General features: G+C 55.4%; 1 protein-coding gene and 1 long non-coding RNA gene across 3 annotated transcripts in view; one reads left to right on the top strand and one right to left on the bottom strand.

The window, feature by feature from the left end:
- Nudt3 (nudix hydrolase 3) overlaps positions 1-10,073 on the top strand; it is a 128,749-nt gene extending 118,676 nt beyond the window's left edge. Inside the window, exon 5 of the mRNA XM_087210494.1 lies at positions 7,929-10,073. Coding sequence (XP_087066620.1) covers positions 7,929-8,029 — 101 coding nt within the window. The 3' untranslated portion in view covers positions 8,030-10,073. The remainder of the gene's footprint in view (positions 1-7,928) is intronic.
- On the bottom strand, positions 7,481-11,991 carry LOC101703953 (uncharacterized). 2 transcript variants are annotated; one of them, XR_015451017.1, is made up of 2 exons: positions 8,708-11,991; positions 7,481-8,051 (listed from the first exon to the last, which is right to left on the bottom strand). It is a non-coding gene; the product is annotated as an uncharacterized LOC101703953 (long non-coding RNA). The 2 variants fall into 2 exon arrangements; XR_001183637.3 differs by having other exon boundaries at positions 11,181-11,991.
- Positions 11,992-18,470: the final 6,479 nt, after the last annotated feature.

Below are 18,470 nucleotides of genomic sequence, written 5' to 3'. Positions count from 1 at the left end.
ATCCCCGGTACTCCCCCCCCCCAAAAAAAGAGTAAATGGAAGCCAGGTTTGGGGCCACACGCCTGTGATCCCAGCACGCCGGAAGCTGAGGCAAGAGGATCGCTAGGAGTTTGAGGCCAGCCTGGGCTACATAGTGAGACCTTGCCTCAAAACAGACAACAAAAAGAAAGCAATGTAAATGTCCAGCCTCAGAGAGTTAATGAAATAAATGCAGCAAACTAGGCTATGAGGTTTTCTAGCCTTTAAACGAGTCTGCTCAGAGTGACACTGTCAGAAATGTGAAATGCCTACAACTCTGACAACTAATGTTTTGGGAGGTGATTTGAGACAGGGTCTCACTATATAGCCTGGGTTGGCCTTGAACTCCCAGAGATCCTCCTGCCTAAGCCTCCCGAGTGCTGGGATCACAGATGGGCACTACCACCCAGCCTACTCTGCCAGCTAAGAACTGGGTTTCACTGCAGCCACAGTACCTAAATTCAACCAAGCACATTTCTATATTTAACATTGAACAATGGGAAACTGAAATGAAAAAGACTACTATTTATAATCATTTCAAAAAGGAAAAACTTGAATGTAGCAAAACCTAGGCGACATACACAGGATGTTCTAACACAACACGCACAGGGTGTGCAAAGTGCTGGGGAAGGGGACCTTCGGGCTCAGGGCACCCCCGGCCAGGTCGGGGCGGGCGTAGTGAGACCCCGACCCTTCACACGGAGCAGCCCAGGGCAGTGGAGAGACAGCAGCCATGGGCCTGGAGGCCACAAGTCCCAATCCAAATGCAAGCGGGGCTGGGCACTGGGAAGCCCAGGGAGGGCCTTTTCTGCCCCTCCACCTCCGGGGCCTTGCCCGCCAAAGGGCAGTCTCTGTTATCTTTTATTTTTCCTTTCTGAAACAGGGCCTCACTGTGTAGCACAGCTGGCCTTGGACCCACGGTGATCCTCCTGCCTCAGCCTCCTGAGTGCTGGGGTAACTCGAGCGCCACCAGGCCGGCCCATCTCCTCCTGAAGGGGCCTCCGGTGGGGGTGCAAGGCCTGCCTCGCTCCACCAGGACCTGGTCCTCGGCTCTAACTAGGGTGGTCTTGTGAGGGGTCGGGGTCAGGACTGTAACGTCCGTATTGGGGGGACACCAGGCAGCTCTTGAATGACCTCCGCAGTCCACACAACTCCTGTTGGAAGCCCCGAGGGAAGTTTTTGTAGATGTAGACAAACTCACTCTAACAACTTAGCTGGAGGAATTGTGCTGCCTGATTTTAGGGTCCATTGTGCAGCCACGGACCTCAGAAGGGAAGACTACAATATGGGCTGATGGAGGTCGCTCCTGCCCACACTCCCGGCGGTGGAGCCTGAGCCAAGAGGATCTCAAGTGAGTTCAAGTTCTTGGCCAGATCCTGTCTCAAAATAAAAAGGGCCAGGGATGTAGCTCATTGTGAAGGCCCTGGTTCAATACTCAAGACTCCAAAAATAAATAAAACAAGGAGAGCCAGGCGTGGTAGTGCTCACCTGTGATCCCAGGCAGGACTCAGGAGGCTGAGGCAGGAAGATCGCTTCAAACTTGAGGCCAGCCTAGACTACATAGCGAGATGCTGTCTCAAAAAACCAAAATAAATAAATAGACAAAACACCCCCGCTAAATTTCAAACATTATACTAAAGTTAACTTGAAGAGAACCACAGATCTAAATGTGAAACTTAGAACTATTACATGTGCTGAAAAATCCTAGATCCTGTTTACTGCAGGTCCCAGGCTGCTTGCCCTCTTTTTAAAAAAAATTTCAATAAAAATATAAAGGAAGTGCTGGGTGTGGTGGCACACACCTGTAATCCTGGCACTGGGGAGGCTGAGGCAGGAGAATTGCTGTGAGTTTGAGGCCAGCCTGGACTACATACATAGTGAGATCCTGTCCCAAACAAACAAAAAAGGAACTTTGGGTACTGATAGACAGTGACTGTATGATCTATTTTATGTGCAGCCCAGGAGAATTCCTCTTCATTCATTGTGGCCCAGGCAGCCAAGAGGTTGAGGCTGGCCTGAGCCCCAGCCTTGGAGAGAGGTGCTCACGACCCAGCGCTAGGGTGCTAGGGTGTGTGGGGAGGGGCCTGGAGACTGAGCCTAGGACCTTGATGTTGAGCTGTATCCCCAGCATTTTTCATTTAAAAACATTTTTAAAAATATTTTATTGCTGGCCGGGGATTTAGCTCAATGGTTTCACTGCCTGCTGTGCAAGCGCAGGGACCCGAGTTCGATCCCCAGTACCCCCCAAAAAAAAAAAATTTTATTGCTTTCTTGTTCCTCAATGCTCAGTGTTTCTGAAGAATAGCAATAAGATGTCTAAAATTCACATTATTAAAATGCATTGTGGAAAAAGCCCTCAAACCTTAAGTAATCCAAGCTCTATCTGTCAGAACTAACAGGGTAGCAGCTCCTGGATTCATCCCGGTTCAAAGTGAGAATTGCTATCTGCTGACCCAGGGGACAGGAAGGGTCTCAAATGCCAACCAACCCTCTAGGCACTGGGGAGCACCCTGTCTCCCTTTGCGATCACAGCCTTTTTCATTATTTATTTATTTATTTTTGGCCCCCAGGAGTGAACTCAGGCCTTTTGCTTGTGAGCCAGGTGGCAGCATCACTGAGCTAAATCCCCGGCCCTTTCACTTTTTATTTTTATTTATGTATGTGTTTATTTTGGAGACAGGGTCTTGCTGTGTAGTCCAGGCTGGCCTTGAACTCACAGCAATCTTCCTGCCTCAGCCTCCTGAGGCACATTTCATCTTTTTTGTGTGTGTGTGGTACTGGGATTGAACCCAGGTCCTTCACACTGAGCCATACCCCCAGCCCTTTTGTTATTCTTTATTTTCAGACAGAGTCTTGCTGAGTCACCAGGCTGGTCTCAAATTTATGGCCCTTCTGCCTCAGCCTCCCAGAGTGCTCGGATTATAGGTGCACCGCCACACCTACCCCATCCTGGTTTTCAGTTGGAGACATCATCACAAAAGTGTATGCTTATGGGGAAATGGCCTCTTTTATCCATTCAAGGCTCAGAACCTGAGATGAAGAAAAAGGATAATTTTTCTGGATTCCAAAAATTGGGCCAGGAAAGAATTTTTCTCCTTGAAACATGAGGTTACTCTTAGTTACTCAATTTTCCTTTTTTGTTTATTTCCAGTGTTGGGGATGGAACCCAGGGCTTCACATACGTACAAGGCCCTGTGTTGATCCCAGCACAGCCAAAAAAGCCCAAACAAGATACAATCATCAACATTCAACTATTCCTAGCTGGGCATGGGGTGCACCTGTAACCCCAGCACTCAGGAGGCTGAGGCAGGAGGATCACTGTGAGTTCGAGGCCCACCTGTACCCCGTAGAGAGACCTTATCTCAAAAAAAAAAAAAAAAAGGAAACGAAAGGAATAAACAAGCAGTCCTCAAGCCCTGTTTCCTGGCCCTGGGAGGCGCTGAGCCTGTCTGCCCCTGCTGTCCTTCCTGGGGACGCCGACCCCTCCCCGTTTTAGCTGGACATGTGGTGTTGGCCCTCAGAGTGGGCTCTGGCCTTGCCCCCTGGCTGAACATGGTCACTGGAGAGAGAGAACTGCTTTTTCCTATAGTGGGGATTGAACTCAGGGCCTTTGCACTGAGTTGCATCTCCAGCTCTTTTTTATTTTGGGACAGGGTCGCTGAGTTAGCCAGATTGGGCTCCAACTTGCAATCCTTCTGCTTCAGCCTCCCAGGGTGTTGGGATTCCAGGAACATGTCTCCGAGTCTGTACAATTATTAATTAATTTATTTATATTTAATTGAGACAGGGTCTCACTACGTAGTTCATGCTGGCCTTGAACTCTCTGTGTAGCCCAGGTTAGCCTCGAACTCTTGGTGATCCTTCCGCCTCAGCCTCCTGAGTGCTGGGATTACAGGTGAGCATCAGGCTGCCTGGCCTATTCCTTTATAACAGCTAGAAGATGATGTGATGGCTGGAGTGCCTACAGCTATTTTAGGCTGTGAGGAAACCCTGGCAGATGCAAGCCTCCAGGAGAGCCGGCCCCAGGCCCACCACAGCCCTGATGCAGAGAACTGGCTGGGGCGGCCGTGGGGTTGGGGCTTCTCCGCCCAGGGCCATGGGGCTGCAGGGGCATCCGAGGGCACCGGTCCCCAGCTTCGGGTGGTGACCGAGGTGTGAGTGCAGCCTCTCTGGTGCCTGGGTGCTCGGGCTGAAACTTCCAGTCTGACCTGGAGGGTTGGGGTGACTGAGCCTCTGCGTCCAGGGCCCTTGCTCCCGCTGCTCTGTGCCCAAACCCCTCATTCGACCCTGCTCAGCCAGGGACCTGCAGCCCGGACCCCATCTGGCCTGTGCCCAGCAAGCCCCAGGAGGAGACATGGCTCCAACAGTGTGGAAAGTCATGCTTTCTGTCACAGGTGGCCAGAGGTGAGGGATTCCAATGCTGGTTAACTGGGTGGCTTAAAAGCATCATCAAGGACCAAGGTTATTTTCAGGCTTCATTCCCCACTTTGCCAAGGGATCAGCCATGTTCTTCCTCATCGTCACAAGATGGCTGCCTAGCACCCAGGGTTGAGCCTGGATCTGACAGAATACAGCAGAAGAGGAAGGAAAGAAGCTGCCAATGATTTATCCTCATATCTTAGTGCTCATAGTTATGCCACTGCTCAGTCACAGTTACTTCTCCAGGGCTCTCATATTTCTTTTTTTAAAAATTAATTTAGGGGAAAAAAATTAATTTAGGGGTCTCATATTTCTGTGTATCTTAGGACCAGAGACATGATCTGCCTTATGTTCCAGACTATATTGCCCAGGCTGGTAACAGTCAGATTTGTGATCCTCCTGCCTCGGTCTCCAGAGTACTGGGATCACAGGTATGCACCACCACACCTGGCTCAGACTGTGTTTTCAAGGAAATTTTTAGAGAAAACAGTCTTGGAAAAAGGCTGGGGATGTAGCTCAGTGCAACGGCCCTAGGTTCACTCTCTCACACTACAAAAGGAACAAAAAAGACCAAAGCTAGAACAGCTGCCCCTCTCCCATTATCCTTCAAAATTTTTTTTCCATTTTTGTTTTTTAGAAAGAGAACCCCTATGGGGTGTGCTGGCCCACACCTGCAATCCCAGGATTCAAGAGGCTGAGGCGGGAGGATCACTGTGAGTTTGAGGCCAGCCTGGGCTACATAGCTAGACCTTGTCTCAAAAACAAAACAAAGCAAAAATTGGTCAAAGACTGTTTTTTATTTTGATGTGGAAACTTTCTCCCTCATGAAGCAACAGATACTCAAACACTTAGGAAAAGCCTTAAACATAAGAAAAAGAGCCGGGGATTTAGCTCAGTGGTTTCGCCGCCTGCTGTGAAAGCGCAAGGACCCAAGTTCGATCTCTGGTACAAAAAAAAAAGTTAAAAGCCCATTTCTCAATAAATCCTGGAAATGACGCTCATGTCAATGTCGTCTCTTCGGGATTCGTTCAGAAGCTTTCAAACATCTCCCAGATGAAGAATTTACGGATATAGGAACTCCAAGCGGTGACGTTAAGGGGCACCTCCAGTGTTTGTTTCAGGCCCACTGCTGGTTTGTGTTTCAAGACAGGGTCTCACTATGTAGCTCAGGCTGGCCTCGAACTTGCAGTGACCTTCCTGCCTCAGCTTCCTGAGCACTGGGTTTGCAGGCGTGCGCCACCATGCTGGGCTCAGACCCACTGTTTCGGGGCGGGATGTGGGGAACGGGCCCTTGGGACACCGTGTCCCGGGGGTCGGGGCCCTTGCCATCCCTCCTGGGGGGCTGCACAGCCGGGAACTTGGCATGTCAGTGTGGAAGTTGCACGTAGGTCATTAAAAGTCACGGGCAACCGAAGCTGCGGCCAGAGGCGGAGGGATCCGAGGGCAGGCTGGCGGTGCATCGCATTGTTTTCCTGCGTGACCCCGAGGACACCTCCCGGGGCCGGCCCTGCCCGGGTTCACCCGGAGGCCCTGAGCCAGGTGGTCTCAGGCCTGTATCAGCGTGCTTGTCCCATACAGCCAGAAGGCCCTCAGTGCGTGTTTGTTGAATGAATACACGTGGACTCAACGAGAAAGTGACAGCTGCCGCAATCTCTAGCACATCTGGAATCTGGAACGTGACACGCATGCCACCACACCCAAGGTCACCACCGCCTCTCACAGCCTCCGAGGTTCCTGCTCTCGAACACGTCCCTCTCCCAGAGCTCCGTGATGCTGCTGTCTACCCTGGGGGCCTTTCAGGGAGAGCAGCTCGCACCCCTTCTCTGGGTGCCTGAGCCCGGCAGGAATGCACCAGACATCTTATTTCATGTTTTCCATTCTTTCCTTTCTGTGGAGACAGGTCTCGCTGTGTAGCCCGGCTGGCCTCGAACTCCCTGCAATCCTCCTGGCTCAGCCTCCCTAGTGCTGGGATTCCAGGCCTTCGCCACCACGCCTGGCCCTAGGGTTTCTAATCGTCAGGCCCGCTCTCTGGGCAAGGACAGCCGGGTGACTCGCCCCGGGGTGAAACAGCCCGAACGGTGGCACGGGCGAGCTCCAGCGCCAAAGCTCCTGCTGGGTGGGTGGCGGAGCCCGGGTGGGGGTGGGGCTGTCCCGGCGACCCGGGGGTCGGGGCTGCGCCTGGTGCGGGGGGGGCCCGGGGCCAAGCGGAGGAGGCCAGGCCGGCGCGTCCTCAGCTCCGCCCGCCCTGCGCCGGCCCCGGGACACGGCAGGGGACGCACGGCCCGGCCCGGTTCCGAGAGGCCCCGGATGCGCCTGCTCGGCCTCGCCTGGTGCAGGCTCTGGCGCCACCGCGTGGTCGCAGCCGGAGTAGCGGGAGGGTTGGGGCTCCCTGGCTGGGGCTGGGGGGCTGTGCCTCGGGAGGAGGACGCCCCGAGCCCTTTCCGGACGGCCTCCGCGGCCGGGGGACCCAGGCCCTGATGACCAAGGCCAGATGGCCACAGCCGGCCGTCACTCCCGCCAGGTGCAGGGGGCCCGCGAGTGACCGGGCTGGCCCTTGTCTCTGCAGTGCCTTGGGCGCCACCCGCCAGCTCGGTGGCCCCGCGACACCTCCAGGCCAGGAGCCTGATGAAGGTGCCCAGGGCCCCCGGGGCCTCCAGCCACAGAGCCAAGCTGCTCTCAGGCTCTGCCGGGCTGGCCCTGGGAGGAGCCGGGAGGCTCTCGGTCAGCAGGCCAAAGGCCCAGGCCTCAGCTTGCATGGCACAGCTGGCCGGTGTGGCCTCCTGGTGTGGCTCCTCCTATGACCTCCCGGTGTGACCTCCCGTGTGACCTCTGTGATCTCCCGGTGTGGCCTCTGTGTGACCTCCCTATGACCTCCACGACCTCCCAGTGTGACCTCCCATGTGACCTCGGTGACCTCCCGGGGTGTGGACTCCCGTGTGGCCCCTGCTGTGGTCCCCCATCCTTTTGGGTGTCACAGGAAGCAGCCCCGAGCTGTTAGATGTGCCCAGCTGTGTCTCGGAACGCTGAAGAAAAGACTTGAATGTATTTACCAGAATCGTATGAAAATTTACCCAGATCCCTGTTCAATTTGTTTGAGCTCAAGAAGGGCAAATACCACAGGCACAGGTGTGGGGGCAGACTCCCAACTTCCTGCAGAGGATGTAGCTCTCCTGGGTTTCAGTTAGGTTGGGGAGAAAGGACAGCGCCTGTAGAAGCCTTAACGGGGTGGCTGGGGGGCTTTAGCCTCAGCACGCGGGGCAGGCAGGCGGCGCCTCAGCCTCTGGAATGGTGGGCACGTCAGATTTGTGGGCCAAAGGTACCTGGCTTCCTTTTCCTCACACAAACATTTTAAACACAAATCAGGATTGTCTCTCAGGGCAAGGAAAGTCTTGAAAATAGAGGACCTCAGGCCATCTGCCCTTTCACCTGCAGCAGCGCTAGAGCTGGTCAGTACCTCACTGACTTCACTGACTCCATTCCTTTTCTTCCAGGGGTGGTCAGGCCATGCATGGGGCAGAGAAGATGGAGCAGCTCTTCTTTTCGGTTTGCGGATCAAAAAATTCCCAGGGTCGAGGACAGTAAAGGATTTTGAAGATGACGTCAAGTTTCCCATTCTGAAAACAGCAAGGGGAGAGAAGCTGTCATGGCAGGTGGTTGGACCGGACTGTCTGCTTTCACCAGGGTGTGTGTGTGCATCCGTTCCCTTTGTCAGTGTTGTTCCCTTGGTTTAAATTTAAAAGTTTGACTAAATTGTCTGTCTTTGAAAGTGAAACTTGAGGCCGGGGCGTGGTGGTGCACGCCTGTAATCCCAGCACTTGGGAACCTGAGGCAGGAGGATCTCTATGCGTTTGAGGCTAGCCTGGGGTACATAGCGAGACCCTGTCTAAAAAAAGCTCCTGGAGACAAGGGAGCTCAGTAAACAATTAAAAGGTTTTAAACAATGGTGTTTTTCTAACTTCTTTCAGAGAAAGGAGAAAGTTTTAAGGAGGGTATATTACTATTTATTTTTATTGGTACATTTTAGATATACATAATGATTACATGCATCATAGGGCATCTATACCTGTACGTGATATATCTTGCTTCTTTTTTCCCTATTCCTCCCCTCCCTTCAACCCCTCTTCCCCTCCTTATTTTTTTCTTCCCCTCCTTATTTACAACTTTCTAATAACAACTACCTCTGCAAAGAGCAGGCTTCCAGGGCCAGTCTCACTGCCTCAGGCCTGCCCCCGCCCAGCATCCCAGCGCCCTCCTGGAATAATTGCATTACCTTTGACTTCCGATCCAGTCCTGAGCCTCCCAGTTTTCAGGAAATCTTCAGGAGCAAGCAGCCTATTCCCAGAAGGATTCTCTTTCCTGACTCTGGATCTTTGGTTGTGCCCCAGCCGTGGGCGGCAAGCCAATCAGTAGCTCACATGCCCTCTGGAAGGAAGCATGCAGTAGGGCCCAAAGCCACCAAAGATGGAGGAACTTTGACAGGGCCGCCAGTGGGGACAGATTCATACTTTGGCCTAAGTACACAGTAAATCCCATTCAGATGTGAAGCGGACTAAAGTTGGGGACTTCCTCACAAAAGACGAGATGACCCATCAAAGATATCCATATAGAAAAAGGGTCAAAAGTCTCCTATTCCTTTAAGCCGGGGTGTGGTGGCACGTGCCTGTAATCCCAGCACTTGGGAGGCTGAGGCAGGAGGATTGCTTTGAGTTCGAGGCCAGCCTGGGCTACACAGTGAGTTCAGAGCCAGCCTGAGCTACAAAGGGAGACCCTGCCTCAAAAAAAAAGAAAAAAAAAAGTCTCCTATTCCTTTAAATCATACCTGCTGGCAAGGGAACAACAACAAAAATCTGTGACAGGCTGGTGCCACAAACGGTGAATGAGATCGATTGTGCGTAGTGTGTGTGTAACAAGTCTTACACATTGCAAGTAGCATTTCATGAGGAACAGGCAGTAACAGACGGGCCGCATCATGATGTAGCAGCACCTCACTGTGAAATGTAAAGTTCCGAGTGGGGTCCTCCCTCCTCCTAGGGATCCCGAATGAGCCCCCGAGGATGTCACAGGAAGCAGCCGAGCTGTTAGCCGTGCCGAGTTGTGTCTCAGGATGCTGAACAATGGAGTTGAGGACAGAGAGGAGGAAGGTTTTATTAAGAGACAGCCCCAGGGGCCCTGGAGGTGGGGCGATGGGAGGCTCTGTTCCAGGTTATACAGTGAGTCATTCTGCAGGCTTCCTTGGTGACTGCAGTCAGAACCAGGCTAACCTGGGTCTCCTGGCACAGTGCTGCCAGGGACATAGCAGGAGGCACAGAGGCAGTTCTGGGAGGGTGGGACGGAGGGCGGAGCACCTGGGAGTCTCTCTCTGACAGTTCCAGCACAGCTCTGAGCTACCCTTCGCCTCCGGGAGGCTCACAGGCCTGGCCGTGGCGTCTCCATCTTGGGGCCTTGTTTCTGTCAACTCTGCCCTCCCACGGGCCTGGTATGTCTGTCTTGGGCCTGGTCCCTTTAACTGCCAGCCAGTCTGCACCTAACTTAGTTATCTGTAACACTGGCACACTCTTCTCTTTTCTTCCTTTTGATACAGGGTCTTGCTATGAAATTCAGGCTGGCCTTGAACTCATAGGATCCTCTTGCCTCAGCCTCCTGAGTGCTGGGATTACAGGCATAGACCACCACGCCCAGTATCTTTACTCTTTATTTTCTTCCTTCACCAAGGCTGTATTGGTTAATGTTCTCTAGAGATCAGCAGGAAACAGATGTGTAATCAGGCACGGGGATTGATAGGGTAGGTTACAGAGGTTATAGGATCTGAGGCAGGAGAGTCCATAAGGCTGTCTGTGCACTGAGAGCTGGAGGACCCAGGAGCTGCTCAGCTGCAGAACCAGCGGGATTAAAGATGCAGCACCAAGCCGGGGATTTAGCTCAGTGGTTCTGCCGTCTGCCTTACAAGCGCAAGGTCCCGAGTTCAGCCCCGGTACCAAAAAAAAAAAAGCAGCACCAGTCTGAGGTCGAAGGTCTGGAGCCCACTGGAGTTTCCAGTGTGAGTCTGTATGGAAGGCTGAAGAATCTGGAGACCGACGTTCAGCGCAGGGCAGCAAAGGACACACGCGCTCAAAATGACTGGATCTTTAAAAATGCTCGAACTTCCTTCTTTCCCTTTTTATTTCATCCATCTTACAAGTCCATTGGCTGGTGCTGCCCACAGCCCAGTGGGGCTTCCTGTTTGTTGGCCCATGTGTCAGTCACCCACAGACACGCCCAGAACTGTGCTTCACCCAGTCGCTACGGAGCTATTAATCCTGTCAGGTTGACATAGGATCGATAGTCAAAAACCAGCCCCTGTCAACTTGACAACCATCTCCTTAAACCATATGGACCTCCAGGTCCAATAGTAAGTTCATAATTATGTTTCTCAGAGTACAATTCTCCAGTGTACATACGGAAACACACTAATTCCCCTCCCCAGAATGGAAGGCAGAGTTTTCCTTTGGGTGATATTTTTCCTGAGATTTGATAACTTAACTATTATTGAATGAAGATTTCACAATACTTGAGTACCAATATTAAGGTAATCAACATTACAAAGAAGATGTTACAAAGAAAACAAAGATACTTGCTTATGTGTCTATGTTCACATGCATATTAACAAAATAGGAAAGAAATATTCATGACAATTACAATCCTCATTTCTTTTTTTTTTTTTTTTTTTTTTTGAGTCAGAGCCTTGCTATGTAGTTCAGACTGACCTTGAGCTCACGATGTAGCCCAGGTTGGGCTCGAACTCATGGCGATCCTCCTGCCTCAGCCTCCTGAGTCCAGAGATTACAGGCCTGGGCCACCACGCCCAGCTCACAATCCTCACTTCTGTAACTGCTCCTGAGGTGTTTACGACTACCTTTTACTCTGATTCTGTATTTCCCGGCCTTCCGCAAGCACGTTGGCAGGTCTCGTTCGTTCGTCCCCTGCAGCGATGACCCATATCTTTCTTCACTTCCAGAGGTCCTGGGCCTTGTCATTGACCCGGTCGGGTCACTGTAGCGTCCTGTGACCTAGATAACAGGGCACGGTAGTACTAGGAGGCGCCAAGGGATCCTGCACTCGGAAGTGAGAGCGGAGACACTGGCCTCCTGAGACAGCTTCTCGGTCTTTGCCAGGACTCCCGACTAGCTCAGGGCTGCTTCCCTGTGGCGAAGGGCGGTGGGTCGCACAACCTGCTGCTCTGGCCCTGGCCGCCTGTGCGCCGGTCCCCTCTCTGGCTGCCTCAGCGACAGGCACAGTCCCGTGCTCGTCAGGATTTCGCTGTCCTCGTTCCTGGCGACACCATGCTAGAAGCAGAAAGGCCCTTTTATCCTTTCATAATCTCCTTTTCTATGTAAACCATCCAGCGTGACTTCTGCTGCTGGTGCTAAGGACGAATATTAAGAGTGATCTTCCCCTGGTGGCATCCTGGCCACTTAGTCTACCCAGATCTACCCACTGCCCGCTCCAGAGAGCGAGCCCCGCACTTGGAGGACTTCCGTTCCGGCCAGCCTGACCACGTGACTGGAAAGCCGCCCGTCGGCCCACGTGACCCCTCGGACCAATCAGAGCCTTTTCCTAAAAGGGATTGTCTGATTCAGGGCCGGAAGAGCCTCTTCCTCTCCGGCAGCCTAAAGTGAGCTCGTTTAGGAAGTGAAGCTGGAAAGCGGAGAGATGAAGGAAGGCGGGAGAGCGGCAGGGCTGCGCAGTGCCTGCGTTGTCCTTTGGTCTGTGTGAACCAGACGCCTCCCTCGCATCTCAGGCTTTCTTTTTCACTCCCAGCGCCTCTTGCCCGGCCAGCACCTGCTCCACCACCGAGTTGGCGCCCAGCTGAGCTCCTCCGCCTTTTGCAGTGTTCTTTCTTAGAGGGGAGATGACAGATGGTCACTGTTCTGTCTTCTGCCGTTCTGCGTTTTGAAATGTTTTATCTTCTATGTATTTTTTAGAATAAAAAAAGTATTATTAAAAACCCTGGCTTCATTTCTCTGGTGAAGGAAACACCCTAACTGGCTTTTGTGACATGAGATCAGCACACGCTGGCGACTGCGAGGACCCAGCTGCGTGTCCATCCTGCTGGTGCTGAGACTCGAACCTGCCCGTGGAGGACAGCCTGGGCTGTGCCATGCCCTGCGGTGGTGAGGGCATTGGCCATGGCTTTGGAGCCCTGTGGCCCACTCTGCCCTGCTGCTTCTCTCTGGGCGATGATCTCTCTCTCTCTCTCTGTCTCTGCCTCTCTCTCTCATTTTTTATTTTTTTTATTTTTGGTACCAGGGATCAAACTCAGGTCCCTGTGCTTGCGAGGCAGGCGCCGGAACCACTGAGCTAAATCCCCGGCCCTCATTTTTTATTTTGAGACAGGGTCTTACTAAGCTGCTCAAGGTAGGCTCAAACTCTCTAGTGTCCTGCTTCCAGCAGCTGGGTGACAGGAGTGCCCCGCAGTGCCCAGGGTGCTGCATCAGTCAACTTGCTGTTCCCAGAGCCTGGCACTGAACCAGCGAGAAATGTATTTGACTAGCTACATGTGGTGGCCCACACCTGCAATCCCAGCACTAGGAGGCTGAGGCAGGGGGGTTGAAAGTTTGAGCCCAGTCTGGACAGTTTAACAAGCTTCTCAAAATTGGCAAGGAGCTATCTCAAAATTAAAAATACAAAAATCTGGGGATGTAGCACAGTGTGAAGGCTTTGGGTTCAATCCCTAGTACTGAAAAAAAAGTGTTATTTATTTGGGGTCCGGCTCCTGCCCTGGCTGACCCTAGTCATTTCCCTTTCTGTTGGGGATGCCCGAGGCCCCCTGAACAGCAGGAGTGGGGTGCACAAAGCCGGTGGCCAGCGGAGAGAGCCACAGGAGCCGCTTCCCAAGGGCTGAGCCAGATGTGTTCCCCGCACTTCCTGCCGCACAGCTCTCTCTTTGTCGTGTTTTCCTTATCCTTCCTTTTCTTTCTTTTTCTTTTTAAATTTTTATTTATTTATTTGTTAATTGAGGCCGGGTCTTGCTATGTCTTGCAAGCTGGCCTTGAACTCACAGCGATCTTCCTGCCTCAGCCTCCCAAGCGCTGGGATTATAGGCGTGTGCCAGCACGCCTGGTTTCTTTCTTTTCTTTTCAATACTGTGGATTGAACCCTAACCCTTTGCCCTGAACCTCATCCCCAGCCCGTTTATTTTTTCTTATTTTAAAATGGTGTTTCAAAGGCAGCCTTGGGAGGCCTGTTTCGTCACCAGTAACTGGGTGATATTTCCCCAGACGGGCTGCTGCTGGGGGTAGGCAATGTATGGAGTCAGGCCCTGGGCCTGGGACACAGGAGGTGCTTAGTAGGTGCCGGGTTCCCCTTCCCACTCCTTGCTGCAGCCTGGACAGCTCCATGAAGGTTCCCAGGCCCTGTGTGAGGGAAGAGAGGGCAGGAGGGGAAGACCCAGGCAGGGAGAAGCCACCAAAGAGGTGTCAGAGGCAGGGGTGCTGGCACACGCCTATAGTCCCAGTATCTGAGAGGCTGAGGCGGGAGGATCACCAGGAATTCAAGGCCAGCTTGGGCTACACTATGAGTTCAAGGCCAGGTTGAGGCCGGAGATTTAGCTCAGTGGTTCCCACGCTTGCCTTGCAACCACCAGGTCCTGAGTTTGACGCCCCGTACAGAAAAAAAAAAGAGCCAAGGTCATGTTGAATTGTGAAGGGAGATCCTAGCTCAAAAACAAAAACAAAAATAAATCACGTGCTGGGGGGCCCTCTGCTGGCCAGTGGTGGTTAAGGCCCGAGCCGAACCGGTAAAGTCCGCCAGTCTGGCCAACCGGGCCAGATGAGATGCAGAGCCCAGCTGTCACCTTGGTGTCCCATGTCCCTGGGTGGGGGAGCGGGACATCAGTAGCCGCCTGTGTGTATCTGGTGCGGGCGGGGAGCGTGGACGCCGTGTCACCCTGGCCTCCAGTGCCTGCGGGGGCGTCTCCCGACAGCTGCTCTCCGGGTCTGAGTCCCCCGCGGGCAGGCGAGTGGCCCTGCCTGACTGGGGTCACACCCGCCGCTTGCCTTCTCCTGAGGGCCCACGGAGACCCATGCCGGTGTCACTGCTGCGGCCCGGGCTCAGCCCTGCAGCACCTCGCTGGGTGCACCTGGAGCCTCCCTGCCACCCCACCGGGCCTGACCCCCACAGCCCGATTTGTCCTTGCAGAGTGCCCGCCCCCAGCGCGGGGCCATCTCCTTCCTTCTCCAAGTTCCCCGAGAGATCGAGGCCCCTGCTGTGGGAGGCAGGCGGCTCCTCTGCCGGTTCCCGCTGGGTCCTCGCCCGGCGGCTTCCTGGCTGCACCCCAGGCTGTGCCTGGCGCATCCCTTCTGGCCCGCCCTGCCGAGGACAGCGTGTGTTCGGATCCCGCCCTGCTCTGGTCGCAGCAGCACGGTCGGCCCCAGCCCGGGGTTGCAGGCGGTTGGTTGGGGAGGAGGCGCCTGGCCCGTGGAGCCCCGTGGGAAGTCGTTCAGCCCAGTGGGAACTCCCGTGGGGATTTAGGAACTGGGGTCCGGGTGCCCAGGCCGGCCCCTTCTTACCAGGGGCAGCAGGAGTCAGAGGGGCCAGAGGCCTGGGGGCGCGGAGCCAGCAGGTTCTCTCCCGGAGCTGGGAGGCTGCAGAGGACGCAGAGGGCAGGGACAACTGGGACTCGGGCCTGCAGCGTCCACTGCTGCACAGGTGGAAGAATAGCGCCATGCACGCTCTTACTCCTTCACCTAGTGCACCACATTTGGTGCCACGTGTGCTTGCGCGAACACACTCACACATGCACGCCTGCGCACACATGCTCTTGTTTGTCTTTTATAATCTTTTGAGTCAGGGTCTCGCTGTGTAGCCCAGGCTGGGCTCGAACTCACAGCGATCCTCCTGCCTCAGCCTCCCGAGTGCTGAGATTACAGGTGTGCACCACCACGCTAGTAGGAAGTTCCACTTCTGAAACATTCTTCCGGGAGGGTCGGCCCGCTCGGCTCTGCACTGTTCCCGACCCCAGTGCTGCGAGGACAAGATGATAGGAAAAGCGCCCCGGGGATAACGAGGCATGTTAGTGACACCGTGTCTCTGCAGCACGGGGCTTCTGCTTGCCTGGGCAAGGGGTCCAGAGGTCCTCTGTCCCCGCCCTGAGCTCTGGGGGGCAGGTCACGCTCAGGCCAGAGCCCCCCATGTGCACCCGGGTCGCTGGGTCGTGCGCTTGTGCTCGGTGCAGTCTTCTTGCAGGCGGGGAAGGCCAGCGTCCGCGGCCCCGCCTGTCCCTGCGCCCCCCCCCCCCCCCGCGTCCCCTCAACCCCCGCTGCCTCTTGCAGGTGCGCTGGGCCCCTCCCGCCGTGAGCAGGTTGAGCGGCGCGAGAGCGAGGCCGCCTCGTGTAGTGAGGGCATTTGGCCACCAGGTGGCGCTGTCGGCCCATGGTGGGGAGCACCCGGCTCCTGCGAGGCGATCTGGGGGCTCGGGGGACCTTCCGTCCTGAGGGGCCGAGGAAGGGGCCTCGAGGGCAGTGCAGGTGCCGGCAGAGAGCCGGGTGTGCAGCTCGCGTTCCCCCACCCCGCCCCTGTGCAGGCTGACCGTGACCCGGACGCCTGGGATTCTGGACCCTGAGACTAGGCCCTGAGTTTGAGGCGGGTTTGGGGTGAGGACCCAGGGCTGGGGAGGAAGGCGGTGGAGGCCTGGGCCTGGCTAGAGGGCAGGGAGCCGGCCGGGAGGGAGTGGGACCTGCATGTTCCTGCTTGCTGGGCATCACCTGCCCTGCCCAGGGAGGAAACTGAGGCAGGGAGGGCAGGGTTGCTGTGGCTCCCAGCAGGGCCTCCAGAAGAGAGCGCTGGCACCTGAGGTTGGGGAGGTGCAGGCCCAGGGCCGGCCCCTGTCTGACAGCAGCCCCAAGGGTCCACCTGGGCTGGGCCTGGCACTGGCTCCCAGGAGCACACAGGGTCCTGCTTTTTGGAGGCAGAATCATGACAAGTAGCCCAGGCTGGCCCCAGACCTGCAGTCCTCCTGCCTCAGCCTCCTGAGTAGCTGGGAATACAGGGGGGCACCACCTGCCTGGCACACATGGTGTCTCTCTTGCCCCTGGGGCTGCACTCTCCAGCCTCAGGTCCGCGGTTGTCCTGCCTGCCATCCAGGGTTGGGGACAGAGACAGAGCTCTGTGTAGCGCTGGGCTCCCTGGGCCTCAGTTGCTCCTCTATGGCAGGAGGGATGGCCGGGTCTCCAGTGTGGGGACAGGCACGAGTGACAACCTGGGCCTGCCTCCTGCTGCATCGTGGAGTCTGCCATCTCCGCCAGCTGTGCAGCAGAGTGGCACTTCCATCCCTAGACTGGGATGGGCGGGGACACTGACCCTGTCCCGGGGCTGTCTACTCTGCAGGCACCTGGCCGCCCCAGGGCGAGTGCCCGCATGTCCCCTTCATCTGGGGGCTGTGTACCCCACTCCAGCTGGCTGGAAGCCTATTAATATTTCAGTTTGATGAATTAAAGATTCTTTTCTACCCTCCTCCTCCCAATGTCCCAGGAGGGGATTAAAAGCGCATCCAATCCAATCAGATGCCATTAAAATGCAGCCCACGAGGGCAGGCGCTGGCAGGTGTGGGCTTTTCTTCCCCAGCACTGCTTTGTCCTCTTTGGGGGGTCTGTGGGGTGGAGAGGCAGAGCTGGAGGAGGAGGAGGAGGCAGTGGCAGCAGCAGCTGTTTTTGTAAACGCTGCTACCTGAGGGCAGCGGGTCCAGTGGTGCTGGGGATTTGGGGACGGTACCTGCCCAGGGAGGGGGTGCCCTACTGCTGTGACCTCAGCCTGGGGTGGACCAAGACCCCCCCCCCCCACACGCGACCGGACTGTTGTGGTCAGTCAGGCTTCCCTGGCTCCACGGAGGTGCTGGAGATGCCCTTCCAGCTCCACCAGACTCCCTGTCCCCATCTGTCCAGCTGGGGCCTGGCGCCCACCGGGCCCTCTCTCCTGAGGCCTCTCACTGCCGGCCAGGTGGTCTCCCCTCAAGGGCCTGGCACCTGGCCGCTCCTCCCAGCACCCAGAGCTCTGCCACTCCACTGAGGCTGAGGGCCAAGGGCTGTGAAATGTTAATTGCATTGTGACATCTGGGCTTGTGACAGCCACAGTAATGACATTTGGCTCTGGGCTGACAGCCCCTGGACATGTGGGGAGAGAGAGATGATAAGTCATTTTAAATTGCAGCATGGCAAAGTGGCTGGAAAATCCTGAGTCTTAAGAAAAAAAAGAGGGAAGGAGGAGGAGAAAGTAGAAATCAAGGAGGAGAAAGAGGAAGGGCTTTCTCCCTAGGCGGTCAGTCATTCATTCCTTTAACAATCGAATGTTCATTGAGCACCTACTGTATGCTGGGCAGAGTCTCGGCCCCAGGGAGGGGTCCGGTGCTCAGGCCAGCCTCGTGCCCTGCTTGCCTGAGTCTGGGAATAGTTCCTCTCTCAGCTCCTCTGAGCTCTGCTCAACTTTCAAGGCCTAATTCAAATGTCACCTTTCTGGAGGGCCTGCTCAGTGACGCCTCACTTCGGGTCCCCTACAGGCTTGGGGCAGCCCCAGGTGCTCAGCAGTGGGGAAGGGGGTCCGCTGAGGCCCATGCCAGGTGAACCGGGACCTCTACCTCAGAGGCCACCCACTGAGCAGGACTCTGCCCTCCCCTCCCGCCTTTCCTTGCCGTGCTGGAGATAGACCCAGGCCCTGCAGTCACTCACCAGGCCAGTGCTGTGCCACTGAGCCTGGGTGGGCTGGCAGGGGCTGGGTCTGGCTCCTGGGCTCCTGCAGTTCCCAGCCTCCCCTGCATTTCCTCCCTCTCAGCCTTGTGGATGGGGAAACTGAGGCTGAGGATGGGAAGAAGAAGCATCATCATCTTCTGGCCAGGGAGCTCTGAGCAGCTTCTGAGAAGCTGACACTGATTTGGATGCCTCCTCTCGCCCGTGTTGCCCTCCCCGGTGCTTCCCCTGGGAGCTCTGTCCCTTCTGGCCGCCCTGGTTGGCCTGGGCTGGGGACAGACAATGTCGATGGGCACTGTGTGCCCTGAAAGGCCCGGG

Source organism: Heterocephalus glaber, unplaced genomic scaffold, assembly GCF_053883595.1.
Source record: "Heterocephalus glaber isolate CG9 unplaced genomic scaffold, H.glaber_assembly_v1.0 deba00001141, whole genome shotgun sequence".
Taxonomy (NCBI): Eukaryota; Metazoa; Chordata; class Mammalia; order Rodentia; family Bathyergidae; genus Heterocephalus; species Heterocephalus glaber.
The sequence above is the reverse complement of the archived record's forward strand: the minus strand, read 5'-3'. Positions and strand labels throughout refer to the sequence as shown.